This window comes from Danio rerio, chromosome 20 (assembly GCF_049306965.1).
Source record: "Danio rerio strain Tuebingen ecotype United States chromosome 20, GRCz12tu, whole genome shotgun sequence".
Classification (NCBI taxonomy): domain Eukaryota; kingdom Metazoa; phylum Chordata; class Actinopteri; order Cypriniformes; family Danionidae; genus Danio; species Danio rerio.
In genome coordinates, this window is record NC_133195.1 from 51,690,500 (window position 1) to 51,709,642 (window position 19,143).

At 37.4% G+C, this 19,143-nt stretch overlaps 2 protein-coding genes across 10 annotated transcripts in view; one reads left to right on the top strand and one right to left on the bottom strand.

Moving 5' to 3' along the window:
• Positions 1-19,143, top strand: part of mei1 (meiotic double-stranded break formation protein 1) — a 93,895-nt gene that overhangs the window by 32,140 nt on the left and 42,612 nt on the right. The window lies entirely within an intron of this gene.
• mgst3a (microsomal glutathione S-transferase 3a) lies at positions 36-18,257 on the bottom strand. Of its 4 annotated transcripts, XR_012395451.1 has the most exons (7): positions 18,198-18,257; positions 17,585-17,734; positions 16,082-16,155; positions 14,068-14,125; positions 12,065-12,137; positions 1,027-2,405; positions 36-922 (listed from the first exon to the last, which is right to left on the bottom strand). XR_012395451.1 is itself a non-coding variant. In XM_005160877.4 (6 exons), the coding sequence occupies exons 2-6, from the start codon at positions 17,699-17,701 to the stop codon at positions 2,275-2,277; spliced, it is 453 nt and encodes a 150-aa protein (XP_005160934.1). In that variant the 5' UTR covers positions 17,702-17,734; positions 18,198-18,257; the 3' UTR covers positions 36-2,274.

A 19,143-nucleotide genomic window follows, 5' to 3' on the forward strand; every position in this document is an offset into this window, starting at 1 on the left:
CTATAATTCCTTTCACTTTATTTGTTTTTGCTTAACTTAATTAAAATTAGTTTTTCCTTTTGGTCTATTTTTTATTATTGACCAGGATGTTGATCATTTTTGTGATAATTTTAGTGAACTCATGTTAATTAATATTCATTCATTCATTTTCTTGTCGCTTACTCCCTTTATTAATCTGGGGTCGCCACAGCGGAATGAACCGCCAACTTACCCAGCACGTTTTTATGCAGCGGATGCCCTTCCAGCCGCAACCCATCTCTGGGAAACATCCACACACACTCATTCACTACGGACAATTTAGCCTACCCAATTAACCTATACCGCATGTGTTTGGACTGTGGGGGAAACCGGAGCACCCGGAGGAAACCCTAGCGAACGCAGCAAGAACATGCAAACTCCACACAGAAATGCCAACTGACCCAGCCGAGGGTCAACACAGGCGACAACACTAACTACTGCGCCACTCCGTCACCGTTAATTAATATTCATAGTATTAATGGATATTGTATCCACCTTGTTTTAGATCAATATTTAATCATTTTGTATTTTGCGAGGTAATACTTATTTTGTAAGTATATTAATGTGTGCATTTTCTGTAATTGTCGTGTCATTTCTACAATCAATATCTGTCATGTTTAATTGAATTTAAATTACACCCACTGACCACTTTATTAGGTACACCTGTCCAACTATTCGTTAACGCAAATGTCTAATCAGCCAATCAGATGGCAGCAACTCAATGTATTTAGGCATGCGGACATGGTCAAGAAGATCTGCTGCAGTTCAAACAGCATCAGAATGGGAAAGAATGGGGATTTAAGTGACTGAACGTGGCATGGTTGTTGTCAGACAGATTGGTCTGAGTATTTCTGAAACTGCTGATCTTCACGCACAACCATCTCTTGGGTTTACAGAGAATGGTCTGGAAAAATAGAAAATAATCATTGAATTAAAAGGTTTTTTCATGTTATCAGCGTAAATCAAGTGCGGTGTTGATGTGATGATGATGTCAGCATGTGTCCGTACCCCTTAAATCGCTCCGTGCGAAAGCAGACGGCGCATGGGAGGTCGAAAAAAAGCATGCAAATTCAAAAGGTCAGAGAAATGTCGTTGAATTCAAATAACCAAAAAATACAAAGATTAAATCTTGGGAAAATAGAATTAGGATGATATGGATATAGGAAGGACACAGATAGAGGACAAATCTGAGAAAAATCAGGAAAAAGGAATAAAGGTTGGTCTGCAAGCGAGGAGGAAGGGTTTGGACGAAAGGTCAAGAAAGGATTGAGGATAATATTAAGAGTGAAATAAGTACTAGGAGTTTCAGGGATAAACCCAATGATGTTGACTCATGAATTAAGGAAACAAGTAGACGAGATGGCATTACAGCAAAAGGTGCTTCAGGACGGGGCGTTATTAATAGGATGTGTGAGGGGATTGGGAAATAGAGACTAATGGCCCGTTTCCACTGAGTGATACGATGTGGGTTGGTACGGGTCACCTTTATCAGGCTTGCGTTTCCACAAAAGGGTACCAATGATTTCTATGAACATGATTTGATTATAACGGCAGATCAATGACAATAGCCTACTGTAACGTCTGCAATTATATAAAATAATAAATAAATGCAACATATATGAACACATGACAAGGTTTGTTTGAGCTCGGGTCGAACGCGGCTCGTTATTATACGTATATGTGTATTTATTATTACGGTGTTATGTCTTAGCTGTGTATTTTAAATTGGCGCTTTCTTTGTTTTCATTCTCCTGCTTGTGTATGTGGTAGTGATATTTGTCTGTAAACCAATAGCATTCAGCTACGTGTCCACCTTTTGGTTACCCTTTTGTTGTTCTAAGTACTCTTTAATAATGGTACCCAACATTTGGTACAGTACGGTTTGCTTTTTGGTACTTTTTAACAGTGGAAACGGACATTAAAGCGTACTGAACTATACCGTTCCACTCAGTGAAAACGCGCCATAAGCTGAAAGAAAATGAATAAATGAAATACGACATCTAAGTGAAAGATCACTAATGTGGTAAATCACACAAAATTCTGTGTGTAATGCATGTTTCACATAATTTCACTGCAGTTTTATGACCAAAACAAATAAAAATAGTGAATTGACACATTCAATCATGCACTTTTGTACCGTTTTTTTTTTTTTAAATGTACACACAGTGTGCTTTTTTATTATTGCTGTTTGTTTGCTGGTAATTTTATAAAATGTAAAACTGGAATAGAATCAGATTGCATAATAAAAAATATGAATTATTTAAAACATCTGGGCCATTTGATGCCAGGTCCCCATCCGAGCATCACTCTCCCGGTGTCCACTGTGCAAAAGAACAGTCCCACTAAAGCAACCATACCGAAAGTCCCACGGTGGCGCTTTTGAGGCTCTTTAAAAACAGAACAAGACACAGAAATTGATTGTTTCCCAATTGATGTTTAACAGAGCAAGGTATTTTTCACAGTATTTCCTATAATTTTTTTTTTCTGAAAAAAAGTCTTATTTGCTTTATTTCAGCTAAAAAAAATTAAGGTCAATATTATTAGCCCTCTTAAGCATTTTTTGATAGTCTACAGAACAAACCACTGTAAAACAATGACTTGCCTAATTACCCAAACTTGCCTAATTAACCAAGTTAATTCTTTAAATGTCACTTTAAGCTGAAAACTATCTTTTAAAATATCTAGTCAAATATTATGTGCTGTTATCATGGCAAAGATAAACAAAATCAGTTATTAGAAATGAGTTATTATGGTGGCTTGAAAAGCCAACATACTGTTATCTCACTTAAACTTATTAGGCTGGCTTGTGTAGCAAGCCAGACTACTGTTATCCTATTAAACTTATTATTATTATTATTATTATTTATATTATTATTCTTCTTCTGAGACTAAAAATTAAACTCTATCTCCACCTAGACCTTTCAAGCTATGACCATCAAACTCGGGTCAGACCTCCGAACTATTCTGACTCGAGTTGCTATATCCTTTCCGACTGATCCGACTTTCGGTTTCCCGAAAAACGTCCCGGGACCGTCGGAAAAATCCCATAGACGTAACATTGGATCAAACTTTGTGACCTCATAACTCCGCATCAGAATGTCACACAGACTTCTAACTGGGCTCATTTAACTCAGACTATTAAACTGCCAATGACTGATCACCTTTGAACTTTCTGGCCACGCCCTAGCAACCACTTTTGGACCCTAGAAACCGTCCCATAGACTTCCATTGCAAAAGACTCTCATTGACTTTACATGGGATCAAACTTTGTGAGCTCATAACTCTGCATCAGACTGTCCTACAGACTAATGATTGAGCTCATTTAACTCAGTCTAGCAAGCAACCAATCACTGATGGCTTTTTAACCTTCTAGCCACACCCTAACAACCAGATACTGCACCCTAGCAACTGTCCCATAGACTGCCATTAAAGATGTTCAGACTGATATTGTCATGCTGCAGTGTGATAGAGACATGGGGGTTGTTTTTAACTGTTCCTACTGGCAAGAAGCTTTGATACATCATCAGTCTAAGCTGTCAATCAACTCCATAGCAACAAAACAGACTAACCTAGCAACGATATAACAGCAGCTATATCTCAGCATCAGAACATCGTAGAGAGGCGGGGGTTGGCTTGTTTGACCCATGCTCGCACTCTATCTATCTATCTATCTATCTATCTATCTATCTATCTATCTATCTATCTATCTATCTATCTATCTCTAACTATTTATCTATCTATCTATCTATCTATCTATCTATCTATCTATCTATCTATCTATCTATCTATCTATCTATCTATCTACCTCTATCTATCTATCTATCTATCTATCTATCTATCTATCTATCTATCTATCTCTAACTATCTATCTATCTATCTATCTATCTATCTATCTATCTATCTATCTATCTATCTCTATCTATCTATCTATCTATCTATCTATCTATCTATCTATCTATCTATCTCTAACTATCTATCTATCTATCTATCTATCTATCTATCTATCTATCTATCTATCTATCTATCTATCTCTAACTATCTATCTATCTATCTATCTATCTATCTATCTATCTATCTATCTATCTATCTATCTATCTATCTATCTATCATGCTAACAATATGCTAATTCATGCTAGAAACATGCTAGTTACATGCTAATTCATGCTAGAATCATGCTAGTCACATGCTAATTCATGCTAGAATCATGCTAGTCACATGCTAATTTATACTAGAATCATGCTAACAACATGCTAATTCAGGCTAGAATCATGCTAGTCACATGCTAATTCATGCTAGAATCATGCTAGTCACATGCTAATTTATACTAGAATCATGCTAACAACATGCTAATTCATGCTAGAATCATGCTATTCACATGCTAATTCATGCTAGAATCATGCTAGTAACATGCTAATTGATGTTAGAATCATGCTAACAACATGCTAATTCATGCTAGAATCATGCTAGTAACATGCTAATTCATGCTAGAATCATGCTAACAACATGCTAATTCATGCTAGAATCATGCTAGTAACATGCTAATTCATGCTAGAATCATGCTAACAACATGCTAATTCATGCTAGAATCATGCTAGTAACATGCTAATTTGTGCTAGAATCATGCTAGTAACATGCTAATTTATGCTAGAATCATGCTAGTAGCATGCTAATTCATGCTAGAATCATGCTAAAAACATGCTAATTTATGCTAGAATCATGCTAGTAACATGCTAATTCATGCTAAAATCATGCTAGTCACATGCTAATTCATGCTAGAATCATGCTAGTCACATGCTATTTATACTAGAATCATGCTAACAACATGCTAATTCAGGCTAGAATCATGCTAGTCACATGCTAATTCATGCTAGAATCATGCTAGTCACATGCTAATTCATGCTAGAATCATGCTAACAACATGCTAATTCATGCTAGAATCATGCTATTCACATGCTAATTCATGCTAGAATCATGCTAACAACATGCTAATTCATGATAGAATCGTGCTAGTAACATGCTAATTCATGCTAGAATCATGCTAGTAACATGCTAATTCATGCTAGAATCGTGCTAACACCATGCTAATTTATGCTAGAATCATGCTAGTTACATGCTAATTCATGCTAGAATCATGCTAGTAACATGCTAATTCATGCTAGAATCATGCTAGTAACATGCTAAATCATGCTAGAATCATGCTAACAACATGCTAATTCATGCTAGAATCATGCTAATTAATGCTAAAATAATGCTTGTAACATGCTATCTCATGCTAGAATCATGCTAGTAACATGCTAATTCATGCTAGAATCATGCTAGTAACATACTAATTCATGCTAGAATCGTGCTAACAACATGCTATATCATGCTAGAATCATGCTAGTAACATGCTAATTCATGCTAGAATCGTGCTAGTCACATGCTAATTCATGCTAGAATCGTGCTAACAACATGCTAATTCATGCTAGAATCGTGCTAACAACATGCTAATTCATGCTAGAAACGTGCTAGTAACATGCTAATTCATGCTAGAATCATGCTAGTAACATGCCAATTCATGCTAGAATCATGCTAACAACATGCTAATTCATGCTAAAATCATGCTAACAACATTCTAATTCATGCTAAAATCATGCTAGTAACATGCTAATTCATGCTAGATTTATGCTAGCAACATGCTAATTTATGCTAGAATCATGCTAACAACATGCTAATTCATGCTAAAAACATGCTAACAACATGGTAATTCACGCTAGAATCATGCTAACAACATGCTAATTCACGTTAGAATCATGCTAATACCATGGTAATCTATCTATCTATCTATCTATCTATCTATCTATCTATCTATCTTTTCATACTTTTAAAAACTGTTTAAACTAAATTAACTATTACCGTCAGGCTTTCACAAGCCAGCCTCAAAGTTTGTTCTCAAACTTTAAGAATCTAGTTAGGCTGGCTTGTGTAGCAAGCCAGACTACTGTTATCCTATTAAACTTAATATTATTATTATTCTTCTTCTGAGACTAAAAATTAAACTCTATCTCGTCCTAGGCCTTTCAAGCTATGACCATCAAACTCGGGTCAGACCTCCGAACTATTCTGACTCGAGTTGCTATATCTTTTCCGACTGATCCGACTTTCGGTTTTCCGAAAAACGTCCCGGGACCGTCGAAAAAATCCCATAGACGTAACATTGGATCAAACTTTGTGACCTCATAGCTCCGCATCAGAATGTCACACAGACTTCTAACTGGGCTCATTTAACTCAGACTATCAAACTGCCAATGACTGATCACCTTTAAACTTTCTGGCCACGCCCTAGCAACCACTTTTGGACCCTAGAAACCGTCCCATAGACTTCCATTGCAAAAGACTCTCATTGACTTTACATTGGATCAAACTTTGTGAGCTCATAACTCTGCATCAAACTGTCCTACAGACTAATGGCTGAGCTCATTTAACTCAGTCTAGCCAGCAGCCAATCACTGATGGCCTTTAAACTTTTTAGCCACACCCTAACAACCAGATACTGCACCCTAGCAACTGTCCCATAGACTGCCATTAAAGAGGTTCAGACTAATATTGTCATGCTGCAGTGTGATAGAGACATGGGGGTTGTTTTTAACTGTTCATACTGGCAAGAAGCTTTGATACATCATCAGTCTAAGCTGTCAATCAACTCCATAGCAACAAAACAGACTAACCTAACAACGATATAACACCAGCTATATCTCAGCATCAGAACATCGTAGAGAGGCGGGGGTTGGCTATCTATCTATCTATCTATCTATCTATCTATCTATCTATCTATCTATCTATCTATCTATCTATCTATCTATCTATCTATCTATCTATCTACCTCTATCTATCTATCTATCTATCTATCTATCTATCTATCTATCTATCTATCTACCTATATCTATCTATCTATCTATCTATCTATCTATCTATCTATCTATCTATCTATCTATCTATCTATCTATCTATCTATCTATCTATCTATCTATCTATCATGCTAACAGCATGCTAATTCATGCTAGAATCATGCTAGTCACATGCTAATTCATGCTAGAATCATGCTAGGCACATGCTAATTCATGGTAGAATCATGCTAGTCACATGCTAATTCATGCTAGAATCATGCTAACAACATGCTAATTCATGCTAGTAACATGCTAACTCATTATGAATCATGCTAGTCACATGCTAATTCATGCTAGAATCATGCTAACAACATGCTAAGTAATGCTAGAATCATGCTAGTCACATGCTAATTTATGCTAGAATCATGCTAGTTACATGCTAATTCATGCTAGAATCATGCTAGTAACATGCTAATTCATGCTAGAATCATGGTAGTAACATTCTAAATCATGCTAGAATCATGCTAACAACATGCTAATTCATGCTAGAATCATGCTAACAACATGCTAATTCATGCTAGTAACATGCTAACTCGTTATGAATCATGCTAGTCACATGCTAATTCATGCTAGAATCATGCTAACAATATGCTAAGTAATGCTAGAATCATGCTAGTCACATGCTAATTTATGTTAGAATCATGCTAGTAACATGCTAATTCATGCTAGAATCATGCTAGTAACATGCTGATTCATGCTAGAATCATGGTAGTAACAGGCTAAATCATGCTAAAATCATGCTAACAACATGCTAATTCATGCTAGAATCATGCTAATTAATGCTAAATTTATGGTAGTAACATGCTAATTCATGCTAGAATCGTGCTAGTAACATGCTAATTCATGCTAGAATCGTGCTAACAACATGCTAATTCATGCTAGAATCATGCTAAAAACATGCTAATTTATGCTAGAATCGTGCTAGTAACATGCTAATTCATGCTAGAATCGTGCTAGTAACATGCTAATTCATGCTAGAATCGTGCTAGTAACATGCTAATTCATGCTAGAATCATGCTAACAACATGCTAAGTCATGCTAGAATCATGCTAGTCACATGCTAATTTATGTTAGAATCAAGCTAGTTACATGCTAATTCATGCTAGAATCATGCTAACAACATGCTAATTCATGCTAGAATCATGCTAATTAATGCTAAAATTATGCTAGTAACATGCTAATTCATGCTAGAATCGTGCTTGTAACATGCTAATTCATGTTAGAATCATGCTAACAACATGCTAATTCATGCTAGAATCATGTTAAAAACATGCTAATTCATGCTAGAATCGTGCTAGTAACATGCTAATTCATGCTAGAATCGTGCTAGTAACATGCTAATTCATGCTAGAAACGTGCTAGTAACATGCTATTTCATGCTAAAATCATGCTAACAACATGCTAATTCATGCTAAAATCATGCTAACAACATTGTAATTCATGCTAAAATCATGCTAACAACATGCTAATTCACGCTAGAATCATGCTAACAACATGCTAATTCACGTTAGAATCAGGCTAATACCATGCTAATCTATTTATCTATCTATCTATCTATCTATCTATCTATCTATCTATCTATCTATCTATCTATCTATCTATCTATCTATCTATCTATCTTTTCATACTTTTAAAAACTGTTTAAACTAAATAAACTATTACCGTCAGGCTTTCACAAGCCAGCCTCAAAGTTTGTTCTCAAACTTTAAGAATCTAGTTATTATTCTGCTTCTTCTTCTTCTTTCTTCTGAGACTAATTTTAAAGTCTATCTCCTCCTAACCCTTTCAAGCTTCATACCTCAAACTTTCGTCAAACCTTCAAACTGGTCTGACTCGGGTTGCTATATCTTTTCCGACTGATCCGACTTTCGGTTTTCCGAAAAACGACCCAGAAAATTCCCAAAATTCCCATTGACTTAACATTGGGTCAAACTTTGTCACCTCATAACTCTGCATCAGACTGTCCTACAGACTTCTAACTGGGCTCATTTAACTCAGTCTAGCCAGCAGCCAATAACTGATGACCTTTAAACTTACTAGCCACTCCCTAGCAACCACTTTTGGCACCCTAGCAACTGTCCCATAGACTTCCATTGTAAAAGACTGCCATTGACTTAACATTGAGTCAACCTTTGTGAGCTCATAACTCTGCATCAGACTGTCCTACAGACTAGAGTCAGGCCTCATTCAACTCAGTCTAGTCAGTAGCCAATCACTGATGGCCTTTAGACTTACTAGCCACTCCCTAGCAACCACTTATGGCACCCTAGCAACTGTCCCGTAGACTTCCATTCAAAAGACTCTCATTGACTTAACATGGGATCAAACTTTGTGAGCTCATAACTCTGCATCAGACTGTCATACAGACTAATGGCTGAGCTCATTTAACTCAGACTACCAAACTGCCAATAACTGATGAGCTTTTAACTTTCTAGCCACACCCCTAACTACCACATACTGCACCCTAGCAACTGTCCCGTAGACTTCCATTACAAAAGACTCTCATTGACTTAACATGGGATCAAACTTTGTGAGCTCATAACTCAGCATCAGACTGTCATAGAGACTAATGGCTGAGCTCATTTAACTCAGTCTAGCCAGCAGCCAATCACTGATGGCCTTTTAACTTTCTAGCCACACCCCTAACTACCACATACTGCACCCTAGCAACTGTCCTATAGAATGTAATTAGCTGTGCTATCAAATGCTTATAAATCTAACATACTAATGACATGCCAATCATGCTAGCAACATACTACTCATATGCTAATCATGCTAATGACATGCTAACTCATACTGGAAACATTCTAATGACATGCTAATTTGAACTAGAATCATGCTAGTAACATGCTAATTCATACTAGACTCATGTTAATAACTGGCCTACATGCATATCTTTGCATAGCAGTGTCCTATTGACTTGGGGGATGGCTCATCTGACTCAGACAACCAATGAGCATCTCAATATGATAATAAAGCTCACAAGCCACGCCCCCAAATTGATTCCATAGACTTTCATTAAAATAGGCCAAGATGCATATCTTTGCATAGCAGTGTCATAGAGACAAGGGGGTTGGTTCATTTGACTAAGACAACCAACCACATTCAAGTTCACTCTGTAACCTCGCCCATAGCAACAAAACAGAGTACCCTAGCAACCATTCATCAACAGCTATATCTCAGCATCAGAACATCGTAGAGACTTGGAGATTGGCTCGTTTGACTCATGCTAGCATACGGAACTTCCTATATGCTACACATGCTAGCAGTGACTAGCTACATGCTAATATTGACTAGCCAAGTACTGTAACTTGCTAGAAATGCTTACTAAGTATAAATGTTTTATCAAGCATGTATGTGAGGCTTGCCTAGTAACCAACCAGGGTACCCTAGCAACTGCCTAGCAACCACCCAAACTACCCTAGCAACCGCCTAGCAACGGCCTAGTAATGCCTTAGTAAGGGCCTAGCGACCACTAAGGACACCCTAGCAACCGCCTAGCAACGCCTTAGCAACCACTCAGAATACCTTAGCAACCACCTAGCAACACCTTAGCAACCACCTAGCAACCACTTGGGACACCTTAGCAACCGCCTAGCAACACCTTAGCAACCACCTAGGAACCACTTAGGACACCCTAGCAACCGCCTAGCAACACCTTAGCAACCACCTAGCAACACCTTAGCAACCACCTAGCAACCACTTAGGACACCTTAGCAACCACCTAGCAACACCTTAGCAACCACCTAGCAACCACTCAGAACACCCTAGCAACTGCTTAGCAACGCCTAAGCAACCACCAAGCAACCACTCAGGACACCCTAGCAACCACCTAGCAACACCTTAGCAACCACCTAGCAACCACTCAGGACACCCAAGCAACCACCTAGCAACGCCTTAGCAACCACTCAGAATACCCTAGCAACCGCCTAGCAACACCTTAGCAACCACCTAGCAACCACTTAGGACACCCTAGCAACCGCCTAGCAACACCTTAGCATCCACCTAGCAACACCTTAGCAACCACCTAGCAACCACTTAGGACACCTTTGCAACCACCTAGCAACACCTTAGCAACCACCTAGCAACCACTCAGAACACCCTAGCAACCGCCTAGCAAGACCTTAGCAACCATCTAGCAACCACTTAGGACACCCTAGCAACCGTCTAGCAACACCTTAGCAACCACCTAGCAACACCTAAGCAACCACCAAGCAACCACTTAGGATACCTTAGCAACCACCTAGCAACACCTTAGCAACCACTCAGAACACCCTAGCAACCGCCTAGCAACACCTTAGCAACAACCTAGCAACCACTCAGAATACCCTAGCGACCACCTTGCAACACCTTAGTAACCACTAAGCAACTAGTCAGAACACCTTAGCAACTGCCTAGCACCACCTTAGCAACCACCTAGCAACCACTCAAAACACCCTAGCAACCGTCTAGCAACACCTTAGCAACCACCTAGCAACTAGTCAGACCACCTTAGCAACTGCCTGGCACCACCTTAGCAACCACTTAAAACACCCTAGCAACCGCCTAGTAAAATGCTAATTCATGCTAGAATTATGCTAACAACATGCTAATTCATGCTAGAATCATACTAGTAACATGCTAATTTATGCTAGATTTATGCTAACAACATGCTAATTCATGCTAGAATCATGCTAGTAACATGCTAATTCATGCTAGAATCATGCTAACATGCTAATTCATGTAAGAATCATGCTACTAACATGCTAATTCATGCTAGAATTATCCAAGTAGCATGCTAATTCATGCTAGAATCATGCTAGTAACATGCTAATTCATGCTAGAATCACGCTAACAACATGCTAATTCATGTTAGAAACATGCTAGTAACTTGCTAATTCATGCTAGAATCATGCTTACAACATGCTAATTCATGTAAGAATCATGCTACTAACATGCTAATTCATGCTAGTAATATGTTACCTCAAGCTAAAATCATACTAACATGCTATTTACACTTTAAAACCACTTCAAACTTTCAGATTCGGCTTTTCAAGCCACCATAAAGTTTGTCCTCAAACTTTACTATCTAGTTAAAATTATTATGTTTAGAAATGTGTTGGAAAAAAAATGACACTGACTTCCAGTAGAGTATCCTTGAGCGTAAAGCACCCGACTGACAATCCAGATCATCCCCAACACACTGGCCAGACGCTGAGAAACACAAACACAACAGTTCATTTCTCAGGTTGTGTGGATACAAATAAAACAGTTAAAGGGACAGTTCACTCAAAAATGCTATATTTAGGGGCTGAACATTCATTCATTAATTCATTTTTCTACGGCTTAGCCCCTTTATTCATCAGGGGCCGCCACAGTGGAATGAACCACCAACTCATTTAGCATATGTTTCACACAGCGGATGCCCTTCTAGTACTGGTAAACATCATACACTCATACAAACACTTACACTATTTCCAATTTTGTTTACCCAATTCATTTGTACCACATGTCTTTGGACTGTGGGGGAAACCAAAGCACCCAGAACCCACGCCTACACAGAAATGCCAACTTAACGAGCCGGGACTCAAACCAGTCCCCGTATCACCCAAGGGCTAAACAATAAATCCCAATGTGTATCCACAATAATCACATTGCAGGATTTAATTATTTATTCCAGATTAAAAGATAAATATATCATTAAATATTCATTATACAATAATGACCGTGTTATTTTACATCTGATGGTTTAATTTCTGTACTTGAATACTGGTAGACTCTTAAGTGGTTACAAACCTTCATGAGTTTCTTCTTTCTGTTGAATACTGAAGAAGATATTTTGAAGAATGTTGGAAACATGTAGCCATTGACAACAATAGAAAAACAAATACTATAGAGTCAATCGCTGTGTGGCATCTCAGATGCTGTATTCTCAGAAGGATGTATTCGAAGTGCACTGCGTCATCAAGCCAAAGTTAAGGCTAAAAAAAAAGTTTGAAGGCTCCTTTAAATGCAGCCTCCAATTACGTTCTATGTTTACCAAATAATGAACATCTCAGGAAATATCCCAAGATTCTTTGCGCGCTAATAACGGCAAGACTTTTTTTTAAAGAATTAAAACAACTTTGGATTACAGTTTAAATGTATGAATTAGGTTTCAGTTTATTTGGACATCTAACTAAACACATGTTGAATAATAATAATAGGGAGACGAAGTGGGTATCAATGTTGCCTCACTGCAAGAAGGTCGCTGGTTCGAGCCTCGGCTAGGTCAGTTGGCATTTCTGTGTGGAGTTTGCATGTTCTCCCCATCTTGTCGTGGGTTTCCTCCGGGTGCTCCGGTTTCCCCCACAGTCCAGAGACATGCGCTATAGGTGAATTGGGTGAGCTAAATTGTCTGTTGTGTATGTGCGTGAATGAGTGTGTATTGGTTATTGGTGTTTCCCAGCGATGGGTTGCAGCTAGAAGGGCATCCGTTGCGTAAAACATACGCTGGATAAGTTGGCGGTTCATTCCGCTGTGGTGACCCCTGATTGATAAAGACACTAAGCCAAAAAGAAAATAAATGAATGAATAATAATAATAGCCATAGTAATAATAATAATAAAAGAGTATGGAATTTGTTGATAATTGACTTTATAGACAAGTTTACATTCAAATGTGTTCACACTCAAAAAATGAGGTTTACTGTTTGTTCAAACTACTTATTTTAAATGAGCTGAAAGAACACAATTCTTAAGTTTTTTTTGTGAGGACAACTTAAATTTGTAAAAACTAAGAGTTAACTTAATTTCTTTATGTTGCCTCAACTCAAATCAATTCTATGTACCCAGCATTTTTACAGCCCCTGTATGGACCAAAAACGTATTTTTGCCTTCAGATTGTTTTTAAAAAAAAATTATAATCACGGATAATTTAAAATCCGTCATCTTTAGACAAGATGGTCTTCTTTCAAAACACAAATTTTGATTCAACACAGCTAATGGTTACTGGTTTCCAGCATTTTTCAAAATATCTTCTTTTATGTTCAACAGAACAAAAACAAAATGCAAACAGGTTTGTAATGAGTGAAAGTTTAGTTAATGGTGACAATATTCATTTTTAGGTGAACTATCATTTTAATAAAGCTTGAATCTATACTCACTGGATGCTGAATCCCACCCACAGATAAATGAAAGAGGAATGGAGACAGGATTTCAATACTGTACGAATATAGAACATAAGAATAATTAGTGAATGCTTTCTGTTTTACAACAATCATCAAGTCAAGGCAAACTTCATATACAGTTGGACAAACTTAAAATCTGCTATAAAGATACTCTCAACTTTTTCCCTGCCAGCATTAAAAAAAAGCAATGGCCAGCATTTTTGTTGATTTTTCATCTAAATTTGACAGCCCTCTGAATATTTCTGGCTAGAAAAATATTATTATTTTGTAATGCATCAAATTCAAGAACCAACCATCTGCTTTCAAACAAAAAAGCATTTTATTTTATCATCATCTGTTCCTGTTTTATACCCACTTACATGGTGGTCATGAAAAATGTAAAGATTTTTTATAAAAAAAAAAAAGAGAGAGAAATGCATTTTTCTAAAGTACATAAACACAACAAACATGTTTGTGAGACGGTGTGTGTAAAACAAATTTGTAACATTGTGCAGATCGACGAGTGTGGGTGATTTTACTGTGATTAATACACTCACCGGACACTTTATTACACTGGCTACTTTTTAATTTGTCCAATTGCTTGTTAACACAAATTTATAATCAGCCAATCAGATGGCAGCAACTCAATTTATTTAGGCATGTAGACATGGTCAAGACGATCTGCTGCAGTTCAAACCGAGCATCAGAATGGGGAAGAAAGGTGATTTAAGAGACATTGAACGTGGCATGGTTGTTGGTGCCGGATGAACTGGTCTGAATATTTCAGATCTACTGATCTACTGGGATTTTCACGCACATTTATCTCTAGGGTTTACAGAGAATGGTCTGAAAAAGAGGAAATATCCAGTGAGCGACAGTTCTGTGGGTGCAAATGCCTTGTTGATGCCAGATGTCGAAGGAGAATGGCCAGACTGGTTCCAGCTGATAGAAAGGCAACAGTAACTCAAATAACCACTAATTACAACCAAAGTCTGCAGAAGAGCATCTCTGAACACACAACACGTCCAACCTTGAGGCAGATGGGCTACAGCAGCAAAGACCACACCGGGTGCCACTCCTGTCAGCTAAGAACAGGAAACTGAGGCTACAATTCACACAGGCTCATCAAAATTGGACAATAGAAGATTGGAAAAATGTTGCCTGGTCTGATGAGTCTCGATTTCTGCTGCAACATTGGGATGGTCGGGTCAGAATTTGGTGTAAACAACATGAAAGCAAGGATCCATCCTGCCTTGTGTCAACAGTTTAGGCTGGTGCTGGTGGTGTAATGGTGTGAGGGATATTTTCTCGGCACACTTTGGGTCCATTAGTACCAATTGAGCTTCATGTCAACGTCACAGCTCTACCTGAGTATTGTTGCGGACCATGTCCATCCCTTTATGACCACAGTGTACACATCTTCTGATGGCTACTTCCAGCAGGATAACACACCATGTCAAAGCGTGAATCATCTCAGACTGGTTTCTTGAACATGACAATGGGTTCACTGTACTCAAATGGCCTCCACAGTCACCAGAACTCAGTCCAATAGAGCACCTTTTGGATGTGGTGGAACAGGAGATTCACATCATGGATGTGCAGCCGACAAATCTGCAGCAACTGTGTGATGCTATCATGTCAACATGGAGCAAAATCTCTGAGGAATATTTCCAGTATCTTGTTGAATCTATAACACGAAGGATTAAGGCAGTTCTGAAGGCAAAAGGGGGGTCCAATCAGGTACTAGTTAGCTGTACCTAATAAAGTGGCCGGTGACTTTATTACACTGACATAATATATCTAAAACATGGATAATTATGAAAACTGGTCAATGGCAGGGAAACGTTTTCTTATAATTGACAAGTTACATCATCTTTGGCAAGGAAAGAGTTAAATCTGTGAAATCACAGATGAGAAAATGTCCAACATCGAAACAACATTCACTTGAAATGTAAAACAGTCAGGGTGCTGAGATTGACTGTAAAGTAAATATTTCTCAATGCATACATACGTGTTCTGATGACTTCGCTGGATACAGTTGAATATGCGGCCAGTCTCTGGATCATCACTGTACATTGTTGGATACTAGGGGAGAAAAACTCTTACTTTAGGATAGAAAACTTAAAAAAAAAAAAAAAAAAAAAAAAACATTGTACTTCACACAGCAAAACTTTAAAAAAATATATATATATATACATATTTATAAAAAGAAAGATACTGTAAAACTGTGATTCGTTGTATGATTTATTACAATATTTATTATTATATCAGTAAGTAGGTTTCTAATATTTGTTTACTTCGTTTTTGTTTTTTTCTTTTTGTATGTGTGAGTGTATGCTTATATATATATATATATATATATATATATATATATATATATATATATATATATATATATGAAATGGTGTGTACAGAAGCTGATCTGGGATCAGTTTATCATACTGAGCACATCTGTATACATCTGATTCAGAGGTTGCATATGGGGGACGATCGACCACAGTTTTAATGGAAAGAAAGTAATTGTAGACATTTTTTTATTAATTTCAGCATGCTTTCAAGATTAAAAATACATAAGAAATGTGGGAAAAAACTGAATGACAAGATGATAGCGGGATAGGATGGTAAAATACTGGAGAATCCCAGCAAAAACGAGAGAGTTGATATGTATGAAGTGAACATGATGGAACAACAGTTTTGTGAGGGAACACAAAAACATTAAAATATATATTTTCCTATCACTGTTTTTTTGGTTTTCCACCCACTTTTTTTCCCTTCACCTAGTTTTTTTCCCCACCATCACGTCCCTTCCGGGTCTCTGTATTACAGCTGTTTTTTTCCATCATTCTTCAGTATGTTTTTTATTGTGTTTAACAGAAGAAATTTTAACAACTCTGGAACAAGTAAAGGATGCATAAATGACAGATTTTTTATTTTTATTTTTTAATGAACTATCCTTTTAAATCAGGACAATTTCACACAGCATCATTTTAGTAACTGCTGCTGAAAAAAATGTGTTATTGTTTTAAGCTTTGCTTTCAAATCACGTTTGATCACGTAGATCACGTTTGGTACACCTATACAACAACATTTTCATCATTTATTTATGTTTTCATTTATCTTTATATTTAGTTTTGTCCTTTAAGTCATTGTTATTCTTTCATGTTTTGATTTTGATTTTTTGTTTCATGCATATGTATTCCTTTGTATTCATGTCCAATAATATTACTTCAGATTTCATGTTTTATTAATCCCCTCTTACTAGTGTTAAAAAAGAACAATCCTAGCAGCACTTGTATAAGTAAACGGAGAAACATTTTCATTTTTGGGTGAACTACCCCTTTAATGCTTGCAAAGGAACTAGTCTGATTGGCTGTCGATGCTTATCATCAAAACGATATCGTTTTCCCCATAGTCTAGTCTAGTGTAATGTACTGTATGCTTACGTAAACTCACTCTTTTCGATTGCAAGAAGTTAGTAAACTGCCCTATTGTGCAGTGATTAGTGTTTCCTTACCGGGACATTGTACTTCTTCCGAGCCTTCACGACGCCATGTGCCAGATGAACCATCAGGAGAAACGACGCCGCTCCGGTTAGCGCCACATATCCGTACTCTTTAGATAAAACCACCATCTTCACGACTGAGGAGAAAACGGGATCTAAATGCTGTGTGTGATAGATAACAGAAGTGCACAACAGGTTTAGAAAATGTGTGACCTCTAAGCTAGCAACCGTGTAATGTCGAGTACAACAGTAGCCTATATATAGTCTATGAAATGAATTACAATGTGCTACGTCATCTTCCTCTGTTATCAAGCAAAGCAAAGTCCCTTTCAAGGATAACTTTACTTTGTGAGCGAATTTAACATGCACATTACATTCATAAATTGATAGTGATTGTAGGCTAGGTAAATTATAGCAAGTATGGTTGCAGAAAGGTTAAACATTAGTTGTCGAAAGTTCTGCGATATAAGCACGCATGTACTGAGTTAAAGCGCTGTTTGCACCCTCAACAGTGATAAAGCAATGCGGTTAACTACATTATGTTGATTTGTCCACATTGTTTTGTTTAATGCGTTTAATATGGCTAATTAAACACAATTTTAAAATATGTGCATATTGTATTTACCTGTTCTGACTACTGAGCTTGCAGGGCGGAGGCTGGAAGACAAAAGATCACTACTCGGTTATGGGTAAAAGGTCAAACTCCACTAGTCCACCAAATCAAATGGGCGTGTATCGTAATAAACATTAAACTATAAAATAGGATATGCATATAAATTCAAGGGCTAGGCGAGCTATAATAATATAAAAAGATAAAGTACCATACATCTATTTATCCACTCACCGGCCACTTTATTAGGTACACCTTACTAGTACCGGGTTGGACCCGCTTTTGCCTTCAGAACTGCCTTATTTCTTTGTGGCATAGATTCAACAAATTACTGGAAATGTTCCTCAGAGATTTTGCTCCATGTTGACAGGATAGCATCACACAGTTGCAGATTTTTCGGCTGCACATCCATGATGCGAATCTCCTGTTCCACCACATCCCAAAGGGGCTCTATTGGATTGAATTCTGGTGACTGTGGAGGCCATTTTTTCTCGGTTTGAACTGCAGCAGATCATCTTGACCATGTTGTTTACATGCCTAAATGCATTGAGTTGCTGCCTTGTGATTTGCTGACTAGAAAACTGCTTCAGCACCTTTTAATTGTCTAACCATAAAAATGTAGCATAATGTTTTGTCAATAGCTAACAAGAACAGCAAAAACAATCAAAACTAAGAAATTATAGTGTGCAAGAAAATTAAATGTGTTGCAACACACCCCTTTTAGGTGTTTAAAGATTTTATATTATGGTCTAACTTTACCTTATGTACATTACCTTTTATTTTTTCCTCAGATATCTACCCTGTGTTCTATAGAGCATCAACAAAGTAGTCTATACTCATGGTGTTTCTATCCACAGAAGCTTTTACAAAGGCGAAAGATTTACTTGAATTTAAGAGAAACATGGGTGTTGTATTTATTTGTTTAACCGCAGTACATACCCCAGTAAAAACACCACACTTC